General features: G+C 39.6%; 1 protein-coding gene across 1 annotated transcript in view; it reads right to left on the bottom strand.

The window, feature by feature from the left end:
- col7a1l (collagen type VII alpha 1-like) overlaps positions 1–25,104 on the bottom strand; it is a 73,955-nt gene that overhangs the window by 5,408 nt on the left and 43,443 nt on the right. Inside the window, exons 48-101 of the mRNA XM_067392261.1 lie at positions 24,881–24,961; positions 24,636–24,671; positions 24,372–24,416; positions 24,080–24,151; positions 23,905–23,940; positions 23,683–23,712; positions 23,399–23,440; positions 23,258–23,320; positions 23,142–23,180; positions 22,966–23,025; positions 22,832–22,864; positions 22,215–22,280; positions 22,075–22,119; positions 21,954–21,989; positions 21,814–21,840; positions 21,651–21,719; positions 21,506–21,568; positions 21,322–21,339; positions 21,205–21,240; positions 21,072–21,110; positions 20,954–20,989; positions 20,043–20,177; positions 19,797–19,898; positions 19,373–19,555; positions 18,955–19,062; positions 18,409–18,453; positions 17,762–17,836; positions 17,254–17,313; positions 14,926–14,979; positions 14,794–14,850; positions 13,138–13,215; positions 12,976–13,029; positions 12,834–12,872; positions 11,866–12,378; positions 11,622–11,657; positions 11,142–11,168; positions 10,996–11,055; positions 10,715–10,840; positions 10,531–10,602; positions 10,392–10,427; positions 10,221–10,280; positions 9,991–10,035; positions 9,228–9,263; positions 8,486–8,521; positions 8,347–8,403; positions 7,806–7,877; positions 7,413–7,484; positions 7,254–7,289; positions 7,058–7,138; positions 6,779–6,832; positions 6,645–6,698; positions 6,507–6,569; positions 5,724–5,786; positions 508–624 (exon numbers count right to left, since the gene is read on the bottom strand). Of these exons, the coding sequence (XP_067248362.1) occupies positions 508–624; positions 5,724–5,786; positions 6,507–6,569; positions 6,645–6,698; positions 6,779–6,832; positions 7,058–7,138; positions 7,254–7,289; positions 7,413–7,484; positions 7,806–7,877; positions 8,347–8,403; positions 8,486–8,521; positions 9,228–9,263; positions 9,991–10,035; positions 10,221–10,280; positions 10,392–10,427; positions 10,531–10,602; positions 10,715–10,840; positions 10,996–11,055; positions 11,142–11,168; positions 11,622–11,657; positions 11,866–12,378; positions 12,834–12,872; positions 12,976–13,029; positions 13,138–13,215; positions 14,794–14,850; positions 14,926–14,979; positions 17,254–17,313; positions 17,762–17,836; positions 18,409–18,453; positions 18,955–19,062; positions 19,373–19,555; positions 19,797–19,898; positions 20,043–20,177; positions 20,954–20,989; positions 21,072–21,110; positions 21,205–21,240; positions 21,322–21,339; positions 21,506–21,568; positions 21,651–21,719; positions 21,814–21,840; positions 21,954–21,989; positions 22,075–22,119; positions 22,215–22,280; positions 22,832–22,864; positions 22,966–23,025; positions 23,142–23,180; positions 23,258–23,320; positions 23,399–23,440; positions 23,683–23,712; positions 23,905–23,940; positions 24,080–24,151; positions 24,372–24,416; positions 24,636–24,671; positions 24,881–24,961 (3,678 nt within the window). The remainder of the gene's footprint in view (positions 1–507; positions 625–5,723; positions 5,787–6,506; positions 6,570–6,644; positions 6,699–6,778; positions 6,833–7,057; positions 7,139–7,253; positions 7,290–7,412; positions 7,485–7,805; positions 7,878–8,346; positions 8,404–8,485; positions 8,522–9,227; positions 9,264–9,990; positions 10,036–10,220; positions 10,281–10,391; positions 10,428–10,530; positions 10,603–10,714; positions 10,841–10,995; positions 11,056–11,141; positions 11,169–11,621; positions 11,658–11,865; positions 12,379–12,833; positions 12,873–12,975; positions 13,030–13,137; positions 13,216–14,793; positions 14,851–14,925; positions 14,980–17,253; positions 17,314–17,761; positions 17,837–18,408; positions 18,454–18,954; positions 19,063–19,372; positions 19,556–19,796; positions 19,899–20,042; positions 20,178–20,953; positions 20,990–21,071; positions 21,111–21,204; positions 21,241–21,321; positions 21,340–21,505; positions 21,569–21,650; positions 21,720–21,813; positions 21,841–21,953; positions 21,990–22,074; positions 22,120–22,214; positions 22,281–22,831; positions 22,865–22,965; positions 23,026–23,141; positions 23,181–23,257; positions 23,321–23,398; positions 23,441–23,682; positions 23,713–23,904; positions 23,941–24,079; positions 24,152–24,371; positions 24,417–24,635; positions 24,672–24,880; positions 24,962–25,104) is intronic.

Below are 25,104 nucleotides of genomic sequence, written 5' to 3'. Positions count from 1 at the left end.
TGTTAGGACACTTGTCAAATATAAAACTATTAAGAAACTGATTTCAGCGACCTTTATACATCTCTCAGAAACTGCCTGATGTTTTAAGCATTTCTGCTGATTCTGTGCTGAAGTACAGTTCACCTTTACTAAAGAGACTCTGTCCATGAGTGTAGCTTTGCTGAACCCTCTCCATTCCTATCAGCATCAAGAGATGCTTAATTGTGGCTAAAGGCGGCCTTAGTGCAGTGTTTGGTTTGATAGCTCAAATCTTCATCCCAGCAGAAATAGCTCCTACCCCCATCTCTCTATCTCTCTCTCTCATCCTCTCCTTCTTGTGAGTTAATTAGGGACTTGTCCTCCTCCACAGTTCCTCTACATGAGATTGAGTGAGGTGTGAAGATGACCATAATTACAATGGTTTGACTATTTATCCATCTGTAAGGTCTGATGAATCACATACACATAGGAATAATTAATTCAGCTCTATTATTGTTTTTGTATGGAAACCTCATAAGTGGGTCTTACCTTTGGTCCCACTTCACCTTTGGGTCCAACTGGACCAGGCCGGCCTGGAGCCCCATTAGTTCCTGGTGTACCAGGAGATCCCTTAAAACCTGAGAAACCTGGGAAACCAGTTGCACCCTGAAGAAGAATGGGTTAAATAAATGAAAAATATAAATATACTGGTTATAAGGACAGAGAAAAAAATTGCACATATTCAAATCTGAATGATGATGTGATGTGACAAGTGTGGTGTCAATCATGGTTTCTTTATGTCTTGTAACCGATCATGACATGGTAACAGTGTTATATCAGTACTATTTATATTTAGAGACTATTATATTTTTAATTGACATTTTGATTTAGCTTTTATTTTTATTTTAGTTTAATTTTTAGTAATTTTGTACCTTTCAGTTCAGTTGTAGTTTTTATTTATTTCCAGTGGGTATTTTTTTGTGCTTCAGCTTACTGTCATGGTCACCAGTCCAGTCACTGCACATTCATTACATTTCCCATCATCCCTCCTCATACTCACCTGCACTCCATCTGCAATCACTGATCACCACCAGCTGTCACTCATCATCTGCACCACTCAAAAGGCCCTCACACACTTCACTCTGGTTCTGGTCTCATCAATGACAAGCTACACAGAACCCTTATGCTCACCTTAGAATCCTACCTGTTGTTCCTGACCTGTCTTCTGTCCCCTGTGTTGTCTTTCTGGATCCTCTGCTCAGCCATCATTGCCATCTCTGCACCTGCACAAAGAACACTGCATTAACTTCAGCTAAGTCCACCAGCTTCATATTTCAATGACCCATATTTTCCTCCCATTATTACCAGCAATAAAGAACTGTTTGTTTATATTCACCTCATCTGTCCGCTTCTGTGTGCGTGACAGAAGACCAGACCACAAAACAAGGGGAAATGATCTGGGATTTCGCTGGAAAATTATGGTGGCAGCTCAATCCAGTCGTGATCGGTTTACTTTCACTGAGAAGTTCTGTTGTCTCATCCAGACCAGCTCCCTAAATGACGAGACCAAAAAGACATTGTACCGGACTGGGGCCAACTGTCCATCCACAAGAACTCCCTGATATTGCTGGATTGGATGTCACCGATGTCTTGAGAGCTTCGTCCTGTCATATGTATTCCAGTCAGCCCAAGCATCTCCTCTTAAGATGGCTGTCAGTCAGAGGTCCCGTTCTAAAATGACCGCCGTCCCAGAGCCTCATCCCAGGATGGCTGCCACACCTGAGCCCTCAGCCAGAATAGCCGCCACATCTGAGCCCTCAACCAAAATGGTCGCCAAATCCCTTCCTTGTCCAGAGGCGACTCAAGCCCCTGACTACCATCACTGTCCAGTGCAGGCTCCAGCCCCTGACCATCACTGTCCAGTGCAGGCTCCAGCCCCTGACTATCATCATCGTCCAGTGCAGGCTCCAGCCCCTGACTATCATCATAGTCCAGTGCAGGCTCCAGCCCCTGACCATCACTGTCCAGTGCAGGCTCCAGCCCCTGACCATCACTGTCCAGTGCAGGCTCCAGCCCCTGACTATCATCATCGTCCAGTGCAGGCTCCAGCCCCTGACCATCACTGTCCAGTGCAGGCTCCAGCCCCTGACCATCACTGTCCAGTGCAGACTCCAGCCCCTGACTATTATCATCCAGTGCAGGCTCCAGCCCCTGACTATTAACATCGTCCAGTGCAGGCTCCAGCCCCTGACTATTAACATCGTCCAGTGCAGGCTCCAGCCCCTGACTATCATTGTCCAGTGCAGGCTCCAGCCCCTGACCATCACTGTCCAGTGCAGACTCCAGCCCCTGACTATTATCATCCAGTGCAGGCTCCAGCCCCTGACTATTAACATCGTCCAGTGCAGGCTCCAGCCCCTGACTATCATCATCGTCCAGTGCAGGCTCCAGCCCCTGACTACCATCATTGTCCAGTGCAGGCTCCAGCCCTGACTATCATCATTCTCCAGTGCAGGCTCCAGCCCCTGACTATCATCATTGTCCAGTGCAGGCTCCAGCCCCTGACTATCATCATTGTCCAGTGCAGGCTCCAGCCCCTGACTATCATCATTGTCCAGTGCAGGCTCCAGCCCCTGACTATCATCATTGTCCAGTGCAGGCTCCAGCCCCTGACTATCATCATTGTCCAGTGCAGGCTCCAGCCCCTGACTATCCTCATTGTCCAGTGCAGGCTCCAGCCCCTGACTATCCTCATTGTCCAGTGCAGGCTCCAGCCCCTGACTATCATCATTGTCCAGTGCAGGCTCCAGCCCCTGACTATCATCATTGTCCAGTGCAGGCTCCAGCCCCTGACTATCATCATTGTCCAGTGCAGGCTCCAGCCCCTGACTATCCTCATTGTCCAGTGCAGGCTCCAGCCCCTGACTATCCTCATTGTCCAGTGCAGGCTCCAGCCCCTGACTATCATCATTCTCCAATGCAGGCTCCAGCCCCTGACTATCATCATCGTCCAGTGCAGGCTCCAGCCCCTGACTATCATCGTCCAGTGCAGGCTCCAGCCCCTGACTACCATCATTGTCCAGTGCAGGCTCCAGCCCCTGACTACCATCATTGTCCAGTGCAGGCTCCAGCCCTGACTATCATCATTCTCCAGTACAGGCTCCAGCCCCTGACTATCATCATTGTCCAGTGCAGGCTCCAGCCCCTGACTATCATCATTGTCCAGTGCAGGCTCCAGCCCCTGACTATCATCATTGTCCAGTGCAGGCTCCAGCCCCTGACTATCATCATTGTCCAGTGCAGGCTCCAGCCCCTGACTATCATCATTGTCCAGTGCAGGCTCCAGCCCCTGACTATCATCATTGTCCAGTGCAGGCTCCAGCCCCTGACTATCATCATTGTCCAGTGCAGGCTCCAGCCCCTGACTATCATCATTGTCCAGTGCAGGCTCCAGCCCCTGACTATCATCATTGTCCAGTGCAGGCTCCAGCCCCTGACTATCATCATTGTCCAGTGCAGGCTCCAGCCCCTGACTATCATCATTGTCCAGTGCAGGCTCCAGCCCCTGACTATCCTCATTGTCCAGTGCAGGCTCCAGCCCCTGACTATCCTCATTGTCCAGTGCAGGCTCCAGCCCCTGACTATCCTCATTGTCCAGTGCAGGCTCCAGCCCCTGACTATCATCATTCTCCAATGCAGGCTCCAGCCCCTGACTATCATCATCGTCCAGTGCAGGCTCCAGCCCCTGACTATCATCGTCCAGTGCAGGCTCCAGCCCCTGACTACCATCATTGTCCAGTGCAGGCTCCAGCCCCTGACTACCATCATTGTCCAGTGCAGGCTCCAGCCCTGACTATCATCATTCTCCAGTACAGGCTCCAGCCCCTGACTATCATCATTGTCCAGTGCAGGCTCCAGCCCCTGACTATCATCATTGTCCAGTGCAGGCTCCAGCCCCTGACTATCATCATTGTCCAGTGCAGGCTCCAGCCCCTGACTATCATCATTGTCCAGTGCAGGCTCCAGCCCCTGACTATCATCATTGTCCAGTGCAGGCTCCAGCCCCTGACTATCATCATTGTCCAGTGCAGGCTCCAGCCCCTGACTATCATCATTGTCCAGTGCAGGCTCCAGCCCCTGACTATCATCATTGTCCAGTGCAGGCTCCAGCCCCTGACTATCATCATTGTCCAGTGCAGGCTCCAGCCCCTGACTATCATCATTGTCCAGTGCAGGCTCCAGCCCCTGACTATCATCATTGTCCAGTGCAGGCTCCAGCCCCTGACTATCCTCATTGTCCAGTGCAGGCTCCAGCCCCTGACTATCCTCATTGTCCAGTGCAGGCTCCAGCCCCTGACTATCCTCATTGTCCAGTGCAGGCTCCAGCCCCTGACTATCATCATTCTCCAATGCAGGCTCCAGCCCCTGACTATCATCATCGTCCAGTGCAGGCTCCAGCCCCTGACTATCATCGTCCAGTGAATAGTTCCATAGTCCTCTCCAAGCCAGAAACCCAGAGATCCTTCCAAGAAATTTTGGGGTGGAGGGGGCTATCCATTCCTGACCTTAGTGGCTGAGCTTGGAGTCTGGGCCAAGGCCACAGAGGCCGCAACACCACCCCTGAGTTTCCAGTGCCCTTGGAGGCTCCAGTGCCCCCTGTTCCTCCGTGGTCCCCTGAGTTTCCAGTTCCCTCGGAGGCTCCAGTGTCCCCTGTACCTCTGTGTCCCCTGTACCTCTGTGTCCCCTGTACCTCTGTGGCCTCCTGAACTGCCAGCACCGCCATGGCCTCCTGAACTGCCAAGTGCCACCTTGGCTCCCTGATCTGCCAGAACCTCCCTGGTAATCAGTACTATCCTGGAGTCTGCCAAGCCACTGGCTTCACCCTAGAGACCTGCCAAGACTCCAGGATGCCCACCCTCCTTCCCGGATTGGCATGGGGGAGGATTACTGTCATGGTCACCAGTCCAGTCAGTGCACATTCATTACATTTCCCATCATCCCACCTCATACTCACCTGCACTCCATCTGCAATCACTGGTCACCACCAGCTGTCACTCATCTGCACCACTCAAAAGGCCCTCACACACTTCACTCTGGTTCTGATCTCAACAATTAGACGCTAAACAGACCTGTTTTGCTCACCTGAGAATCCTACCTGTTGCTCCTGACCTGTCATCTGTCTTCTGTTCCCTGCATTGTCTCCCTGGATACTCTGCTCAGCCATCACCACCATCTCTGCACCTGCATTAACTTCAGCTAAGTCCACCAGCTTCATTTTTCAGTGACTTACCCTCACCTGTTTGAATCCTGCTGTGTTCACGAATTAGCAATAAAGAACAGTTTGTTTATACTCACCTTGTCTGTCCTCTTCTGTTTGCATGTCACATTTCAGTTAGCTGCCAAGGAAGCACTTCTAATTTTTTAGCTTGTAATTATCTATCTTTTCAGCTTTATTTCAATGAACCTAAAATGTTTTTAATGGTTTTAATTTTATTTAATGATATCCGATAAGTTTGAATATGTATAACCACAAATGTGTAATCTGATAACTAAAAGCAGAGGGTAATTTGTAATCAACATTTTGGTCTGTTCCTCACGCAAATTTGTCGTATCGCTTCAGAAGACTTGGAAATGTAGCGCATGAGTCATGTGGTCTAATTTTAAGATAATTTTATGGTTCTGTTTTAGTCCGTTTCGAAGCTTGACAGCTCCTGATTGCAATATGCTTTCATCATTTAATGTGGTGCTGTAATTTGTCAGTATACCTTCTCTCCTTTCTGTCCTGGAGCTCCATCAAGACCATTCAATCCACTATCACCTTTTTCACCCTAAACATAAAAAAAAAAAAAAAAATCTTTAGAGACCGAGTGACACGCGTCATAATCTGAAAACTACGCCCACCGGGGGGAGGGGGAGGGGGGAGGAAGGGGGGGTCGGGGCGACGACAATCCAACCGTCTCCATTGGCTTTGTATTGTGTGAGGCTGCCTCCTTGTCTTTTCTGACTTGTCACAAAAAACAGAACAATGCCTAAAAGCTGTGTGACAAGGTGTACAGCTAACAAGCTAAAAAAAAAAGTTTTTATAAGCTGTCGACCCCAAAAAATGAATGTTTAAGGACACAAAAGTGGATACAGGCAGTGAGAGAGAGCGCTACGGGTCATATTACTATAAGAAATACACTGGAGAGAAATGTAATTGGCGACAGGTGAAATAATTCTTTGACATGGTTAAAAATAATGAATGGTTTGTTTTTGTTTAGCATATGTTGTCGCCGATTTTTTTTGGGGTCGACAGCCTATAAAAACGTATTTCTGCGTTTTTTAGCTTGTTAGCTGTACACCTTGTCACACAGCAGCTTTTAGGCATTGTTCTGTTTTTTGTAATAAGTCAGAAAAGACAAGGAGGCAGCCTCACGCTATACAAAGTCAATGGAGACTGTTGGATTGTTTTCCCCTCCGGTAGGCGTGGTTTTCAGATTATACTAAATGCGCTCTGTCTCTATACTTAACTTTACATGATGATGATATCTGTTTGTGTAGTGGCTCACCTTTCGTCCTGGGATACCATTTAGTCCTGGAATGCCAGGCCTGCCAGGGTCCCCAGAATCACCCTGTGTTTTACAATCAAAAATGTTCTTGGTGGTTTCTTTAATCCAGTTTTTCATTAAAGATGTAGACAAAAATACCTGTTCTCCATCCAGTCCTGGGTTCCCTATCCGACCAGGGAAACCTCTGAAGCCCTACAGGAGAACAGTACAATGGTTACATGCAGGTGAAAACACAAAAACTAAATCAATAAGGCCAGATTGACACTTCTTACCTTGTCTCCTTTAATTCCTGTATCTCCAGGTAAACCAGGCTCACCTGTCTCACCCTGAACACACAAACCAGTGAGCTCACACTCTGTCCCTGAATAAAGTGTGTGATCTTAAACAACTTTTTAAACAAAAAAAAAAAAAAAAACTGACAGGACGGCCTGCTTAATTATTTAATCATTCATCTAAATAATGTAGTTAGTAAGGAAGGGTGTTCTCCCTCTCAGTTGCTCAGAGGATTTTCTTCAGAATTAATATTTTATTCAGATGATTCATATTCTCACCTGATCCCCCTTTCTGCCCTGCAGGCCCATGTCTCCCTTATCACCTTTTTCACCATCCAATCCATGTTCTCCATTTCGGCCCTGTAACAAATCTCAGCCAATCAGTATGTTTTAACCAAAGTTATAGAAGTATAATCCTTAAAAATGCAAACATCTTGAACTTGGTTTATGGAACAACCACAACCACTCAGGTTACCTTTTCTCCATTGGCGCCTGGCTCCCCTGGATCTCCCTGAGGAAAGATTTTTTACGTTCAAACATTTACCATGCCAAACAAAACAATATAACCCATCCTAAAAATGCAGTTTTATATAGCACCATAGTGCAAAAACTTCATAGTAGAGCTAATTCTGACCTTTTGTCCTACTGGACCACGTGCACCAAAAGTCCCCATGCCTCCTTTGGTACCAGCCTCACCCTTCAGTCCCTTAAATTATATGAAATGTGATGGAAATTCACTTTACATGGTCCATGTACATGATTTTCTATAGGCCATCCATTACTGTTCAAAGGTTTAGCTTTTGCTCTTATGCTCACCAAGGCTGCATTAATTGTTAAAAATGCAGTAAAAAAAAACAGTATTAGTGTGAAATATTATTACAATTTAAAATAACTGTTCCTATGATGGCAAAGCTAAATTTTCAGCAGCCATTGCACCAGTCTTCAGTGTCACATGATCCTTCAGAAAACATGACCCAAAACAATTTAACAGTAATGTATATTTCACTCAGAACGGTGTGTAAAATACCTTCGCACCAGGTGGACCATCTTCACCCTTCTCTCCTTTATCTCCGTCAAATCCTGGAAGCCCACGTTCACCCTTCCATATAAAATTCAGACAAACATTGACATACATTGCCCTGTATGTCATTTCTACTTAAAAAAGGTAACACTTTACATTGAAGTCTCATTTGTTAACATTAACCAACATGAACTAACAATGAGCAATATAATTTTACAGATTTTATTATTAAGCTTTCGTGTTCATGTTAGTTCACAGTGCATTAGTGTTAACAGATACAAATATTGATGCCTTAAATATTGAGTTTGACATTAACTATAAGATAAATAAATGCTATAATAAAGTATTGTTCATTGTTAGTTTATGTCAACTGATGTAGTTAACAAACCTTAACAAATGAAACCTTATTGTAAAGTGTTACCAAAACAACTAAAAATTCAAATGGCTCACAAGTGTTGTGAAGTGTTTTGAATTTGCACAATCAATTATGATTCAAATATAGGAAATATTAGTGAACTTAGTGAATTAGTGAATACAGAAATCTTACTGGCTCTCCTTTTAGACCCTTATATCCTCTGGGTCCTGGCATGGAGAGAGGGCTACCCTACAAAAACAGGAAAACAATATGGTAGTAAATCTAAATAAATCCCATCAAGGCATTGAATCTATGCTTATGCTGTCCATACCTTGTCTCCTCTGTGACCAGGCACACCTTTGTCACCCTGTCAGTCAAAAAGTTTTGTCTTTATTAATTTTGTCAGGGTTATATTCTAAACAATCGAGTCTAAAATGTTATGTCAGATGGACTGTTAAATACTTCTTTGGTTTCAAGCGGTATTGATTCAACACTACTGTAAATCTGAACCTGTCATACACTACGTCACAACTGACGCAGATTGTGATGTTGGTGTGAGTGTATATGTCTCTGAGAAGAAAGTGCTGTTCACAGCAGTTTCAAACATACTAAGATTGACTTGAGCAGAAAAAGAGTTGAAGAGAAGGCACTGGCAAGTCAATACAGAGAGAAGAGAGGCTTTGTGAGCACAGTAGTGCTGTCAAAGCTGCCTATAAGTCTTTGAGCTACAGAGAATGACCCTGGCAGAGTTGGCTTGGCTATTAACATTTAAAGCCCTTCAATACACGGCCATAACCACCATAGACATTGAGGGGGACAAGTCCTACCCAAGAGTTAGGAACAGAATAGAATATTCTTGCTGCACTCCATTATGCAGAACTCTTTTTGTTGTTAGGATGACAAAAAGTTTTAAAAGTTAAATTTTTAGGACTGTCTGACATGTTATACAATGTTATTTTTTCTTGTCCCCCACCCCAATAAAAAACTTTGGTCCCCCTAATGTTCAAGACATGGTTTAATGTAGTAAACTTGATTTGAATTGAAACCAAGATGGGTTAAAAATGGAAACTCACCTTTTCTCCTTTCACACCAGTCAGGCCTTTGGGACCCTTAATTAAAGAGAAAGGTCACAAGAACTTAACACATGGCACAGAATCATGACAGCTGTGAAACTTTGATAATTTCAAGTTTCAAGTTTTGCCAGGTATCGTGTATCAAAAAATGTATTTTTTTCCATTTTTTTTTTCATTTTCATAGTACAGTTGACAGGGGGACAGGACAACAACAAGACATTGGTGCCAATGCTATTTTTTCCATGACAGTGAGAGCAGATGCAAAGAAACAGAGAGATGTGAGAGTGTGATAAGGTTTAGCTTTGATATGGATGACCATTTGAGGTTGATGGAAAGAGATTCTGTATCCCTAAAATATGGAACTCCTGTTCTCTGAATATTGTAAATATTTTTTTTTTTTTAACAGTAACTGGGTCTTATTTTTTCTCTTTCAGGTGTTGATCAGTTAACAAATCAATCAATTTAAAATCAATATAAAGCTAAGGAAGGCTAGTTCCTTGTGATAGGGTGCCGGATGGATGGATGGATGGATGGATGGATGGATGGATGGATGGATGGATGGATGGATGGATGGATGGATGGATGGATGGATGGATGGATGGATGGATGGATGGATGGATGGATGGATGGATGGATGGATGGATGGATGGATGGATGGATGGATGGATGGATGGATGGATCGATCGATCTACCCATAAACTTGAAATCGGGTCTGCATTTAATTTTTTACAAAATATTGTCTCCAGAATCACACATGACTTACCATGAGACCCGGAGGCCCTCTAGCACCGACAGTGCCTTTGGCTCCCTTGTGATGATGAGAAAGAGTTATTAATAAGCATTTAATGTACACAGACAAAAAAAGACATGCAATTGTCTCAACACTAGGTTTTATAATTCATCATTTATTTTCTTTAATAATGACAATAAACTAATTACGGAATAAATGTTATACCTACAATCTATCTGAAGGAACATTTATCATAATATTACCCGGCGACCTGGGAGCCCAGAAATTCCTCTGTCACCTGGTTCCCCTGGGATACTGTCTCCCTGATGAAAGCAGATGAATCTTTTCAGGAATGTTTATATTTATATCTGTTTGTGGGGTATTTCAAATTAACCTGTTAATGTTGAGCATCAACATAACATGCAGTGACTTACCTTTTCACCTTTAACCCCGGCAAGGCCAGGAGGACCCTGTTAAAAAGAACAAGTTCTCAGTTCATTCTAGCCCTTCACTTTTCACTCTATAAATCCAGAGTAAACGTATTGAAACACAGAGTAAATACAACAGTGGTACCTGCTGTCCAGGAGGACCAATTGCTCCTGGAGTGCCAGTTGAGCCATTCTTTCCTCGTCTCCCTCTATCACCCTGTAAAAACATACAAAAATAGCAAATTTCTCACTTTCAAATAGCATGATTCAATCAACATAGTCATAACAAAAATGAAATTATTTAACATATAGAACGGGTTGACTATTACCTTTCTACCTGGCTCTCCAGGGTCACCTGGCTGACCTCTTTGACCTGGTGACCCAGGGATGCCCGGGTTGCCACGGATACCCTGAATGCCCTGTGCTCCAGTTGGTCCTGGTTCGCCAGGCTCGCCCTAAGCACATAACAAAACATTAGCAACAAGTCGTCTATATTATTAGCTGTGTTTAGTTTTATATTGGTATTCTCTCCTGTATGTCAACCATTAAACTGTCCAACTAGGAATGAAAGTTAATTTCACAGTTTTCACAGCATCAATCAATCAATCACCTTTTGTCCGGGTGGACCGGCCTGACCAATTGGCCCACGGTGACCAGTTCCAGGTTCTCCCTAAAACAGAACACATTAACAGATCATAGGAGGCTAAAGCATTATGGGATGAACAGTTATTGACACCAAGCCGAAAATGAATGTACCTTCTGTCCTTTTTCTCCAATCTCCCCCTGCGCAAATTCACAAATGATCAGCCACTCGCAACCACAATTTTTACAGGGCAAACAACAAAGAGCTCAGAAGATTTCCATCAGCACTACAATTTTAATAAAGACTAATTAAATTTATTTCAGGCTCGCAGGACTAAAAATAAAGCTCCTAGGGCATCAAAGCAAGCGGAAGGGAACTACTGAAATTCCACCCACCAGGTTTTGATTGACAGTAATAATTTCCTAACATTGTGAATGAGGAGGCAGGTATGTCATGTGTGTAGGTGGGGTGCAGACCAATCAGGAAGCAGGGATGATTATCTAACAGACTTTGGTTTGGGAACACGGAGAGCTTATTCAGTAATAAGAGCTGACAAGAACATTGCTAATATAAAATCATTTATCAGGATGGGACTGTCATGCTTATTACTAAGAACAGATCGTTCTGACTTATAATAAAATAGCTTGCCTGACCTTAAGGCCTGGTTTTCCGTTTTCACCTGGAGGTCCCTGTTCAAGCAAGGAAAAAGTTATAAATATATAAAAATACATAAATACAGTGGGGTCCAACAGAGACTACACTGAAAATCTAGACCGTACTATTTACAGTAATTAAATTAGGGTCTAAATGTCTGATATTTTATTCTTTATTACATATATATGTTGTTGATATGTGGAATACTGTATTTTTGTTGAAGATTTTAAAGCACATTCTTACCTTCAGATAATCACAGTGGGAAATACGTGGCCCCATGTCTTCCTCTCTTATTGTCTCTCCCATCCTCTCTCTCTCCATCTTTTCTCTTTGTCTCTCCCACTCCATTCTTTGTCTCTGTAACTGTCTCTCTCTCTCCTCCCTTTCCTCTTCCTCCATCTCCGTCTCCCTCTCTAGCTCTCTCTCTCTTTCCAGTTCTTCTGCCCTTTCTCTTTCCAGCTCCATCCTTTCTTTTTCCATCTCCTGTCTTTCTCTCTCCCTCTCTAGCTCAAATTCTTCCTCTATCTCCTCGCTGCCTGTCTCCTCATCACCGTCGCCTGAACTGTAATCTTTGGTCTCAGTCGCACCATCCTCTTCCTCCATGTCCCACTGTGCCTCAGTTCCCCTTTCCTCTTCAATCACCCTTTCCTTGTTCTCAAGATAGACTTCGTCTTCTCTCTCCCCATCTTCTTCCCTCCCTCTTTCCCTGTACATCTCTGTCACAGGCTCAGTGTCTTTGTTTGCTTGCTTCTTTTTCTACAAAGTGACAGAAAAATAAAGTGTGAAAACCTTTTATTGTGCTATTCTTTTCCTTTTTTAAGTAAAAATAATCAAAGATTACGTTGATTATTGTAATTTTTGGTTTATTTGCTAATGAATTTATAATTAATTTTAAAATTGTGTGTGTCTAACATGCACATGGAGTTCAAATAAACCAATAATGGCTTTTAGGTTGAGTCACATTCCTCTTCAAAACTGGGCCAATAATAATGAATGTGGTTACATTATTTAGACTTGTCGTCTTGTGATGCCAAGATGAGTTTGTTCCTCTTAAATGATTTTTTCATTGATTCAATTTAAGAATCTTCTTAAAAGTTACTTACAAAATTAGGAAAAACTCCTTGCATGGCATTTCTGAGCTCACTTTATGAATGTAATTATTTTAAGTTCAATGAATTCCTCATTAGTTTAGGTAAATTAAACTCACTCACATTTAGCTTCTTTTTGCCTCCTGCACCTGAGGTGGACCGCTAAAAGATGAGATAACACAATTTTACTTTCTTCCCTCCATTCCATCATGCAATCACATCTGCAGCTCACCAAGATTAGCTGATCCAATCAGAAGCACATCACCTTATATCCGTATTTGTAACGGTTTTGTCCTCCTGGTGTTCCAGGCATGTAGGCCTGCAGAAGACACACTTGGTTTGTGCTTTATTAAGATGTTTATTCTATGTACAAATGAAATTCTCCTAACAAAACAATAGCCAGACTGTTATGTACAAGTTGTTTTACCATGTACTCAGGCGAGGGGGCGCTCCTCTTCACTTTAGATCTTGCCCCTTCCAGTCCACTATTGTGGGACAAGTTCCCCTGTTTATACCCAAACAGTCTCATAAACAGCTTTCTCTCATTCATGTACATTTACTTCACTACTTTACTATATTTACTTACTAAATCAACCATGCTACATGTGAATTTAGGCACCATAACATTATAATGTACTGTACACTCTTTTAGGAAAAAATGTACACTTTAAGGTACTAATATGCTAATATGTAAATAAGGTACAAAGGTGTAATTTCTAAAAGGGTATCACTCCACTGACAGCTTTTTTTTATGAGTATATGAAAAAAACTAATATGCATTTTGAGATTACTTTTAACAGTGTTATTAAATTAATAGTGTAAAAGAGGGGAATATTGGCCAATAACTGATATTGTACCAATATAGTGGACGTCCATGTTTAAAAATGTTATGAAGCAAACAGTTTTTCATGATTGTGAAAAAAATTACACACAATAAAGACTCAGAAACGGGTTAAGACTGGTTTAGGAAGAACACATTTACTCACAGACATGCACAAACAGATTAAATACGAAACAAAAGCAATATGTCTTTGAATTTCACCAGTGAAAACAGGTAGACAGGTAACAGGTAAACATTGTTACCGCAAATAAAAAAAAAAGTAAATATGCAGACAAACAAAATACAATCCTTTTTCAGTCTTATCAATAAATAAGGAACTGATGAACAAATGGATGTTGCATGAGCTGTCAGGGCAAATGATTTGATACTCTAAGCAAGTTATTAAAACAACTTTAAAACAGTGTTTTGTGTTGTCATGTTTATGTGAATTATATGAATGATTTAGCTGGTATATGTTCAGTAAAGACAGCACATTATAAGGTCTGTTCTTTATGTTTACACTCAGAGTGTGCTGGTGGTTCTTCTCAATCTATCAAAGGCACTGCAGCGTACTGAACGCTAGTCGTGGTGGAGGCAGCGTGGATGAATGACATCATCATTGTGCGACGGGAAAGGAGGCTCTCCCAAAGTAATGCCGGCCAGTCAGATCCTCCCCCTCTTTTACCCTTCACAGTTTCTACACACTTGAATGTCTCTCTTACAGAGTTTAGGGGAGCTCCTGTGTTAAGAAAATAAATATATTAAAGAAAACCTGTAGCTGATCTGTAAGCTATGAAGCGTGTTTAATGTTTCATTCTGCAAGTACACAAACCAGAGGAATCATGACTAAAATTCAAGTGCAGTGCATGCTGGGATGTCAGTGTGTTACTTTATACGTTACTTTCATTATATATTAATTATGTTATATGTATATATTAAAAATGTTCTTGAAACTCACACTTTATACTTATACACTGAAGTTGACTGTTTAAAATGCATTTGAACTTACGCAAAATATCGTTTGCACTGGTGAAATTCACTGATTTTGTCATGCAAAAAATAAAATGCATGCTAATAATTAGTTGCAATAAGCTAAAGTGTCTAACAAACATGCTAAAGGAAAGATTCCCCAAGCCATAGTTAGTTCATGCTTCAAACAAAAGCCACATGCAAGACTTGCAGCATGTCAGTGCATGAGCTGTGGAATGAAACAGAGCAAAAAGGCAAAACAGAAGGAAGCCAGAAAGCAAAATCAACTTTTACCTCCTCTCCAGTTTGTGTTGTGTTCATCACTGATAATAATGTGGTTTCAGGTGGCTTCTGTGAAACACGAAATAAGTTAATGTGTAACATATGCTTTAAGCTGCTGAAGTGAACGTAGTGTCGAACACGTACCTGCTCTGTTACTCTTGATGAAAGCAGGGGACTCGCTGGTGTTGTGTGAGCCATCTGAAACAAATTGAGAGGACAGTTTTCTATCAAAAATACTTGCTGTGAGCAATACTGTGCAATTTTTGTCATAAGGGAATTAAAAGTTTATCAAACAATACATTTAGAATTATTTAAAATATGCATTCACTACTGTTCAAAATTTGTACCAGTTTTTTACAAATATTAAGCAGCACAATTGTTCCCTTTCGAATTGGAACTCGCACTGCGTCCTAGGACGCTAATGGGTGACTGATGTCTGAAGCACGTGTTAAAACATGGCAATCGTATTGGCCGGTGACAGCCTATGATGTCACTACTAGTGCGACCATGAAGTATAAAAAGGGTGCCTAAAGAACATGTCATCCTCTTCTTCGTCTTCAGGGACTGTTTGAAGCATGGTAAGCAAGCGATTCATTATGGCCTGTGATAAGTGTTTCAAGAAGTGTGCAAATCCATTTCTGACACCTGATGACACATGCTCAGTCCTCCACTGCGAGTGTTTTCCAATGACAAGCTCCGCTCTCGTTTGTCCATCTTCCAGCTCCCTTGAGCCTTCCATTCCTTCCTGATCTCCATATTGAACATGGGATACATGAGCATGGATACGTGTTGATGCCCCCTATCGATGAGATGTTTGCGAGCTATCTTTCGCTGGGGGAAACACGGACTTTGGATATTTTCAATCCATGCCAGCCAATACGATTGCCATGTTTTAACATGTGCTTCAGACATCAGTCACGCTGAGGCGTTCACCATTAGCATCCTACCTCGAAGTGTCTCGTTTCCTTTCTCAGGGAATCAAGGTTACATTTGTAACCCGAGACGTTTTCAACATTGATAATAACAAATGTTTCTTGTGCACCAAAATCATCATATTAGAATGATTTCTGAAGGATCATGTGACACTGAAGACCAGTGTTGGGGAAAGTTACTTTTAAAAGTAATGCATTACAATATTACGTTACTCCCTAAAAAAGTAACTAATTGCGTTACTTCGTTACTTTTTATGAAAAGCAATGCGTTACATTACTTTTGCGTTACTTTTTCTCACTGGGGCTGGGCTTGTTTGTTTTTAATAACATAAAAAAAAGTTCTATTTTTGGCAAAAAGGCCCTTTCACACCAAAAGTGAAATGAATAAGCCTCAGGCTATAGGAAAAGCATATTTACACCTGTACAGTAGAAGGCGCAGCTCAAACAAACCTTTCTAATCTAAAGTATTTTTTGCTTATTAGTATGGTTGAATTAGGTATATTGAAGATCAGCAGCAAAGACATTGGTTAATAATTGAGATTAAATACATAAAGCATATTTGTGTAATTTAATATAGTTAATTATTACAAGTTTGCAAAAATTCTGAGATTGCATTTCACTGTTTTTATTCATTTTGAGGAATACTGAATGTTTTCATGCAAGTGAGATAAGTAAATGCATGTTCACATTTAGTTTAAACTACAACAACCATCATGTTCACACAGCGCACACAACACCCTCTGCACTTTATTTCTCTCAACATGGGGACAGGAGAGCTGTCAGTCAATAAATGTGAAAAAGTAACTTAGATATTTTGTTGTAAATTGAAGAAGTAATGCGTTACTTTACTAGTTACTTGAAAAAGTAATCTGATTACGTAACTCAAGTTACTTGTAATGCGTTACCCCCAACACTGCTGAAGACTGAAGTGATGATGCTGAAAATTCAGCTTTACCATCACAGGAATAAATTATATTTTAAAATATATTGAAAAAGAACAGCTATTTTAAATTGTAATAATATTTCACAATATTACAATTTTCTATATTTTATTTGCATCAAATAAATGCAGCCTTGGTGAGCATTAGAGACTAAAACTTTAATATTTTGAAAGGAAGTATATATTCTTTCGTTCCGATTTTGTCTAGAGACTGTGTAGTCTGAGAAGATGTTTCCGTCCCACCCTGTGTGCATTTTAATATTTTCAGTACATCATAAAATGCCTTGCTCCTATGCAACTATTAACATTTTAAATTATTAATAGCATTAAAAAGAAAGGTTAGGTGAAGTATCTTACCTCATTTTCTTGTGTGTATAAAGCTGTTGTTGCTGAGAATTTTAGCTGAGGAAAAACAGGTTCCAGCAGAAAAAAAAAAAAAAACTTTAACTCAACGCATATAGTACAACCGTATAGTATTGATGAAAAATGATTGCACTGTAACATCAATTTACCTAAATTGTGACTGTGTCTGCAATAGTGCCTTCAGTTGTGTATTTATGTGTGTATATTGTGATTTGGTTAGGTTTTGATAGCGCTCACCTCCTCCCCTCCGTCCTCCTCCTCTCGAGAGGGAAAAGGCTCTTTCGTGGGCAGCTCATCCTGACATGATACAAACAAAACATTTAAAAATCAATGTGAAAAGTTCATGAAAACTGCCTACAGTGGGTAAACCATTTGTTTGAAGATATAAACTGAAAGTTGAGAGATTATGAGAATAATTACTCAACATTAATTAGAAATGATGTGATTACGGTTTCTTATTTAGGCTGGGGAGTGGGAGTAATATATTAAAGTCCTTTAAAGTGTGAAGTGAACAGTGTGGGTGTGAGTGAGGGAGATATGAGGTAAACTTATTAGGGTAGGCTGATATGTCAGGTCCCTTTCAGCTAATTATGCACGTGTAAATACTAAGAGACACATTAAAGACAAAATCTGATGTACTGTGTGATATCTTTCAAGTTTATGAATCACATCAGTTTATTTGCCTTCATCAAGATGCCTTATATTAGATTTCACATCATACTGTAAGATCATGTGACAGACTTACCTCATATTCAAGACTGTATTCCTCATCGTCATATGATGCTTCTTCAACCTCTTCTTCCATGTTGTCTTGATCTTCCTGTAATTTAACATTAAAATGATTTCTGCCTTCTAATGATAAATAAAGACAGAACATGATCAGCTAAAATGCTAATGAACAAACAAACATGTAAAACTGAGAGAGAATAGATTAAAAAGACATTTACAAGTTAGAGGCTAGATCATGCTGGTAATCATGCTTTATAAAGAATTTAAGCAGTTATAAATCACCCAAAAATTAAGTAATTAAGTAAAAAATTAGTAAACACATGAGGGTGAGAATTTTCATTTTTGGGTGAATTATTATTTTAGATGAAATAGTAATGACTGTGATTAGTGAAATTTGTGGCATATTTGTTAAATTATTAATGTATTATGATTATGGGCAAACCACAGGTGCATTTAATGATCGATTTAAGTGTATGTTTAAAATGCGTTTAAGGTTTATGCTTTTTTAATGAAATATTTAGGCATATTTAGACAAGTCTATATTATCTCTAGTATATCAGAATATTTAAGTATCACAAAAATAAAGTTCATCATTAAGCACAAGCTCCCATGGATGTGAATGATGTGTGAATGTCAGGTTAGGTGCGATGATGAAACATTTACCAAACGTTTCCTTTGCCGTTTTTGACGTCCTTTATTTCCTTTGCCCTGGTTGAGAGTTTAGCAGTTGAGAAGCATCACAATTTATGAGATGGCTTTAAATAACAATCATCAGAAATATTTAGAGACACTTTAAATAATCATAACTTTTTTTATTGTATTTATTTGTAATGTTTAGTTCTAGTTATGTCTGGTTAGGTTTTTACTATAACTAAACCCATTTCAATTTTCACCAGTATAAAGATATTTGTCTGTTTAACCCTATAAAGCCTACTGTATCATATTTGATAAACAAATATCATACAATATGAGCCACAAAAGCCTGATGTCTCAAATATGATACTCATCAAAAAACTTTTTTTTGTTTAGATTTTGTCTAATTATTTATCATTTATTATTATTATTATTTTAGATTTTGTCTAATTATTTCATATGTCAGGCATTACAGGGTTAATAGCCTTTATATTAAGTGATGTTGAGTTAATTTACAGTAAGTACAACACAAAACTGAGAATCAAACTCATTTATAACACATCAAGATCATATTACCTTCCCCCTCTCTCTGCCTTTCTTCTTCTCTCCAGATGTTTTCTTCCCCGTGTCCTCATGGCTGTGGAAAACTGTCTCCATACTTACCTCTACCTTCCCAGAACCCAACTGTCAAAAAAATGGTTAATAATTAAAACTTATTTTAAAAGTAGCCATTCAATGGTATTCCGTTAAAGAAAGTCAGTAAAAAAAAAAGACATTCCAAATCAAAATCAAATCATTTTAACATTCTAGTTTAAATTTAAATTACATCAAATTTAAATTTAATTGATTTAAAATGCATAACTGCTTAAATGCTAAGGTGTATGTTTGGCATTATAATAAATGGAGTGAATTTTGTCTATATAAATCACAATAACAACACACTCTAATGAGCTTCAGTACAATAAACAACATTAAATATCACTAGTGAACATACCCTCTCAGAGGAAGTGTTGGATTGGAGATATTTCAAAGGTGTTACATCACTGAAGTTGGTCTCCACAAGTTTCTTTTCTTCGATATCTACCAGCTTCTCCTTTGTTTTAATCAGGTCAGTCTTTTTGTGAGTAGTAGAGATGGTCCAAAGCGTAGGATTCACTTCTGTTTTAGCCACAGGCTCCTTAAAAGATGAGACGAGACACTGAAGCCACATTAAAAAACAACAACACAAAAGTATTGCTTTCATTAAATGTATAAATTATTAAATTATCTTGAACTCAATCAGCACATGAGGGGGACTCTTTGAAAAAAAAAAAAAAAACATTATATCAGAGCAAAATCAATCAAGTATATCTGGGGGAAAAAGTGTTGATGTTAGATTAGAAGTGGATTGTGAATAATGGTGCTGAATGTTTGCTTACAGGACTGGGTTCAGGCATCTGCCCCTCTTCAACATCAGACTCTTCCTCAGTCAAATCTATATCAGGTAATGACTCTTGTAGGTGACTGTATTTTACTGAGCTCTGTGGATTAAAGAGAGCTCTTATGATTCAATATAGCCATAACATTAATGCTGATAAGCATCTGACTAGAAGTCAGAGTGTTTGTATTATTGTCATAGTAATTCATTTTCCGGAGATGTTTTATATGTTTAGGAGGCTACTCACGGTGTATTCAGTGATGACGTTGGAGTCTGGCTCCTGTCTGTCTCCTTTCACTCTTCTGCTGGTGCTGATCTCATGAAGAAGCTCCTCCATTCCATCCTGAAGCAGCCTGTCAATCAAGGCCTTCAGCAGCGAGAGCTGGGAATTGTGTTTTTATTTATTGCAAATGTGGTACTGTTTTACTGTAGCGTAATTCAAAATGGTTAGAATTCATATAAATACATAATGCATATAAGATGACAATAAAATTGCTAATTAAGTAGGGATGACTTTTATAAACCAGTAAAAAGCTCTTGTTCACAATTCACAACACATTCTGGTGGTTAATTCCAAATCCTTTCTGGCAAGATTCACATTTGTTGTGAGTAACTTCATTTTCAAAACAAAAAAGTAATTTTAATTATTTATATGTTATGGATGTAATGAATGCTGCCTCCATTGAGAATACTGCAGTTATCATATTCATAATGTTTTACAATTATTTATACTTTGTTTATAAAGCAAGTTTTCAGTAAATATTAAAGCTTAATATTAATATGAAACAGTAAATCTAAAATTTAATACTAAAGCTTAATATTTGATCAAAATTGAAGCAAATGTTAATCTAGGGGCTAATTTTATTAGATTCTGTTACGCCTATTGCACAAATACATAGTGTCATTCAGTTTTTTTCTGTTTTTAACATTTAGTATTTTGATATCACTAAAAATATGGCTACAAATATTTAAAAACATTTTATTCATATCTTTCCATAGCATTACTTCCAGGCAACATGCCTAAAAAGAACCCTCATCTCCCAAATATTTTAAAAAAAAATGTGTTTATTGAAGTCCATTTATGTAAGAAAATCAAACATTGTGGCGTCAAAATTCCTGCAGGGTTAAAAGCAAGCTGTTTAAATTCAGCACACTTACTTTAATACCATATGAATCAAACAAGCCTTCAATGTCCTGAAATAGAACAAAACAATGTGTTCACACCACCTAAGATCAGTTTTGTAATGAAGTAAATTATGTATAAGCACTGAGAAACCTTCATTTCAGTAGCTCTCCCAGGTGGGCCAGCATCACCCTGTTAAATAATACAGTGCCCACTATCATTCCTTCTGCAACATAGACATGTGATGATAACTTGTGTAATCAATGAAATGTAGAAGGTTTGGTACCTTCTCTCCTTTCAAACCCATCTCTCCTTTCTCTCCCTGCCAAGAAAAGGAGAAAAATTAGATATCGCCTTAGAATCTTTTAATTTCTTCAAGGATTTTTGGCTATTTATACTTTACCTTCATCCCAGGAGGACCCTACACACACAGAAACACATGTAAGAGCTAAACAAAGTTGAGTATACCTCAAACTCATGATTTTCAAAAACATGAAAGCCTTTGCATCCAAATGTCTCAATGGTCTGCAGTCACATGTTCTGATTTATGTGATGTATTCTCAAGGCTATCAATGTGACACACTCACCGTCGCACCGGGGGGTCCCATTGGTATGGGAAATGCCTTTTTTATGTCCTCAATCGACATACCCTGGAAACAAACACAAATATAATTTATGATCAGGAATGGTTGCAAATACAATTTTGTCTAAGCTCAAACTTAAAAATTTTACCTCTTGGAGAACAATGGGAGGACCTGGCAAGCCTGGAGATCCTTGCTCTCCTTTTTGACCTTCATTTCCCTATAAAGCAGTTAAAATGACAAAAATACATAACATATTATGCATATAAACAAACCATTTAATTACACCATTTAATTATTTTGGATTATCTTACATTTGCACCAGGTTCACCTTTTTCACCCTATGCATTAAAATAAGATATTATGTTAGCCAAATGCATTTCAGCTTAAATAGGGTTTAATGGGATAATGGAATAATAATGGAATAGTAGTTCATATTAGTCTGTTCTCCCACCTTTGTCCCTTCATCACCCTTTGGACCTTGTTCTCCCTGTAAAAAAGAAAAGAAAAAAGGGTTTAGTTTGATTAAAAAAAAAGGGGAAAAAAAGCATTTTATAACAATATATTAAACATACATCTTTTCCAGCTACTCCACGTTTCCCATCAACACCAGGTTTACCCTGCAGGAGAAAAGAACAGAACATAAGAAAAGAGAGGAAATTAATAGCGATATTATGGTTTATATCGGCTGTAAATGTTACTACTGTATACTCACAGGTGTTCCAGGTAAACCAGGCATACCAGTAATCCCAGCACGCCCAAGATCTCCTTTCTCTCCTTTCTGTTTAATTAAAAAAACACACACACACACACACAAGTTTTGAGGACTCTCCATAAACATTATGATTTTTATACTGTACACACTTTACATTCTATCCCCTATTCAGGTTTCCACTAAATCTCTCTCTCTCACACACACACACACACACACACACACACACACACACACACACACACACACACACACACACACACACACACACACACACACACACACACACGCACGCATACGCGCACACACACACACACACACTGAAAAGTACAGCATTAACTCTAATTATAATAATAATCTGTCCTTGAAGAACAAAAGATAACCTTTAGGAAAGCGCATATTCTTGGCAGATTGGATTATTTTAGCTAAGTTCTCATTTTTCATTCAGCAAAATGACATTAAAAGGGTTCTACAGACTCATTAGCAGACATTGTGTATTTTGATGCACTCTAATACTGTACACCTGTCGCACACCCTGCAATTCGGTTAATGTCACTGAAATTTAAAATATGAATCACATGATAAATGATCAGAAAATAATTGTTATTAGAGCTACTCACTGGTCCTGGGTCCCCTTTCTGTCCTGGTTCACCCTGTGCACACACAACCACACAGTTAATTATTACTGAAAATAACTGCAACAGTACATACGAATTATGTATTGCAGAAAAATTTAAACAGGAAGTAGTCGAACCTTAGATCCAGGCCTTCCTGGTAGACCATCCATGCCATCTCTTCCAGTACTAGATCCAAACTAGAAGAAAAAGACATTTGAGCTACATTAAATTATGTGTTTTTAAAGTCTTTCATCTTACAATAATTAAAAGACAAAAAAACTGACAATAAGTTTATGACTTTATAGTGACTTACCAATGAATTCCCTGGAGGTCCTTGTTTACCTTCAGGACCCTAAAGGAAAATAAAAGCAAAATGTAACCTACATCATCCTGTTATTAGTAAAGTTTAGGATGTGAAACCTCACTTACAGGTGGTCCAGGACGTCCTGTCTCCCCCTGTAGTCCTGGGAGTCCCGGCTCACCAGGTTCACCCTTTAAATACACCAAATACACACTCACATCTGACTGAAGGTTCCTAGATTGTTGTTGTATATAAACGTCTCACTTTACCTTAATGGCCTTGGTGAGAATGGTGTTGTCTGACGTAGTGTACTAGGAAAGAAGAATTATGAGAATCACTGACAATATGTATTAACAAGGATAACCATGAAATCAAATAAATGACAAAAAAGTGACCAGCAGTGCTTTTAAAGACAAAACAAAAAGAGCAATACTGTCTTGACAGCTTATGACATCTGTAACAAACATATTTTAAAGCAACCAACCGAAAATGACATGATCACATTAACATTCATTTATGTTAAATAGCTTGATTATAATACAGTAAAACTCACTTGAGTAACTCCCGGTGGTCCCGGCAGCCCCTGCAGAGAATACAATATTAATACATTGAATCTTTCTCTTTAATTTATCATCTGAGAGCCCCAGCATGACAAGAAAAACTGAGATTCTGTTATGCAAGCACAGAGCATGACCGGCCAATGAAATATTGAATTCGTCTTAAAAAAAGGATACAAAATAAAGTTATTCTTATGCTTTCCAATAGAAGCACATACCGGCTCGCCTTTATCTCCTTTGTGTCCCTCTGGACCCTGAAAAACATGGACATTCATTATCAAACGGTATTGACTATTCTGTGTTATTTTGCTTCATAATTCACTCTGGAAGTGCTTCAGAAGAGCATTTGATCAAAGATTGTCTACACAATGTAAAATAAAGGAAGCTGCTCACTGGTAACCCCAATTTCCCAGGCTCGCCTTTTTCCCCAGGGTCTCCGGGACGTCCTGGAAGACCGAGAGGGCCCTGACATTGGAGATGAGGAGAAGTGTGAGTGATACAGACTTAATGCTTTGAGCGACAAAAGAAATAGAGGGGAAGAAATAAAGATTTTAATGGGGATGGTGATATTATTATGAACAGGCCAATTCAGAATATCTGATTTGAAAACATTTGATCAAGACTGAATGACAAAAATGTTTAAATGGAGATGAGGAAAAAAAGAGGTTTAGAAGAGAGACAATACCTTGACACCTCTCTCTCCAGGCTCTCCTGGTGAACCAGACTCTCCCTGAAACAAAAAAAAATATATAATTAAATATAACAAAACATATAACGAAGCACTGTAAAGACACAATTGGCTTAATAAACATAATGTCTAAAAAAAGACCAATGTGTCATTTTAGGGGACATAAAATATCATTAGCTCAGTATAAAAACAATAGAATTCAGTGGAAAGTCTCCATGATAGAAAAACAAGATTGTGCGTGAAGGTGTGGGTTTCTCTCACCCTTGATCCCACCTCCCCTTTCGCTCCTGGCACACCCTGAAATCCATGAAAGCAGAAAGTTTAATTAAATATGAATGAATGAAGCATTAATTAAAAAGCAAACAATGGGTATTTTATGACCAAATTACCCTTCAAAATCTCTAATATCCTTAATGCAATGATGCAAAGCGCACATACACACGTGCTCAGAAATACACACTCACATCCTTCTTATATCAGTCACTCTGGGCTCTTGATTTACTTACATCTTTACCTCTTAGTCCTGGAGAACCAGGGTTGCCTGGGAAACCCACCTCTCCTTTCTCTCCTTTGGACCCATCATTGCCCTGGACACAACCAAATGAAGTGTTCATATGATTGATCTGTTTCATTTAATCTTTTATGTCTTCTCTTTGCCAAAGTTTCACAAGCACTTTTGTGGTCTGACAGAATTTCACAGGTATTAAAATCAAGAGTGTATAACAAACTT

The sequence above is a fragment of the Chanodichthys erythropterus genome, chromosome 8 (assembly GCF_024489055.1).
Source record: "Chanodichthys erythropterus isolate Z2021 chromosome 8, ASM2448905v1, whole genome shotgun sequence".
NCBI classification, from domain to species: domain Eukaryota; kingdom Metazoa; phylum Chordata; class Actinopteri; order Cypriniformes; family Xenocyprididae; genus Chanodichthys; species Chanodichthys erythropterus.
Note: the sequence above shows the minus strand (reverse complement) of the source record. Positions and strands in the feature narration are given on the sequence as shown.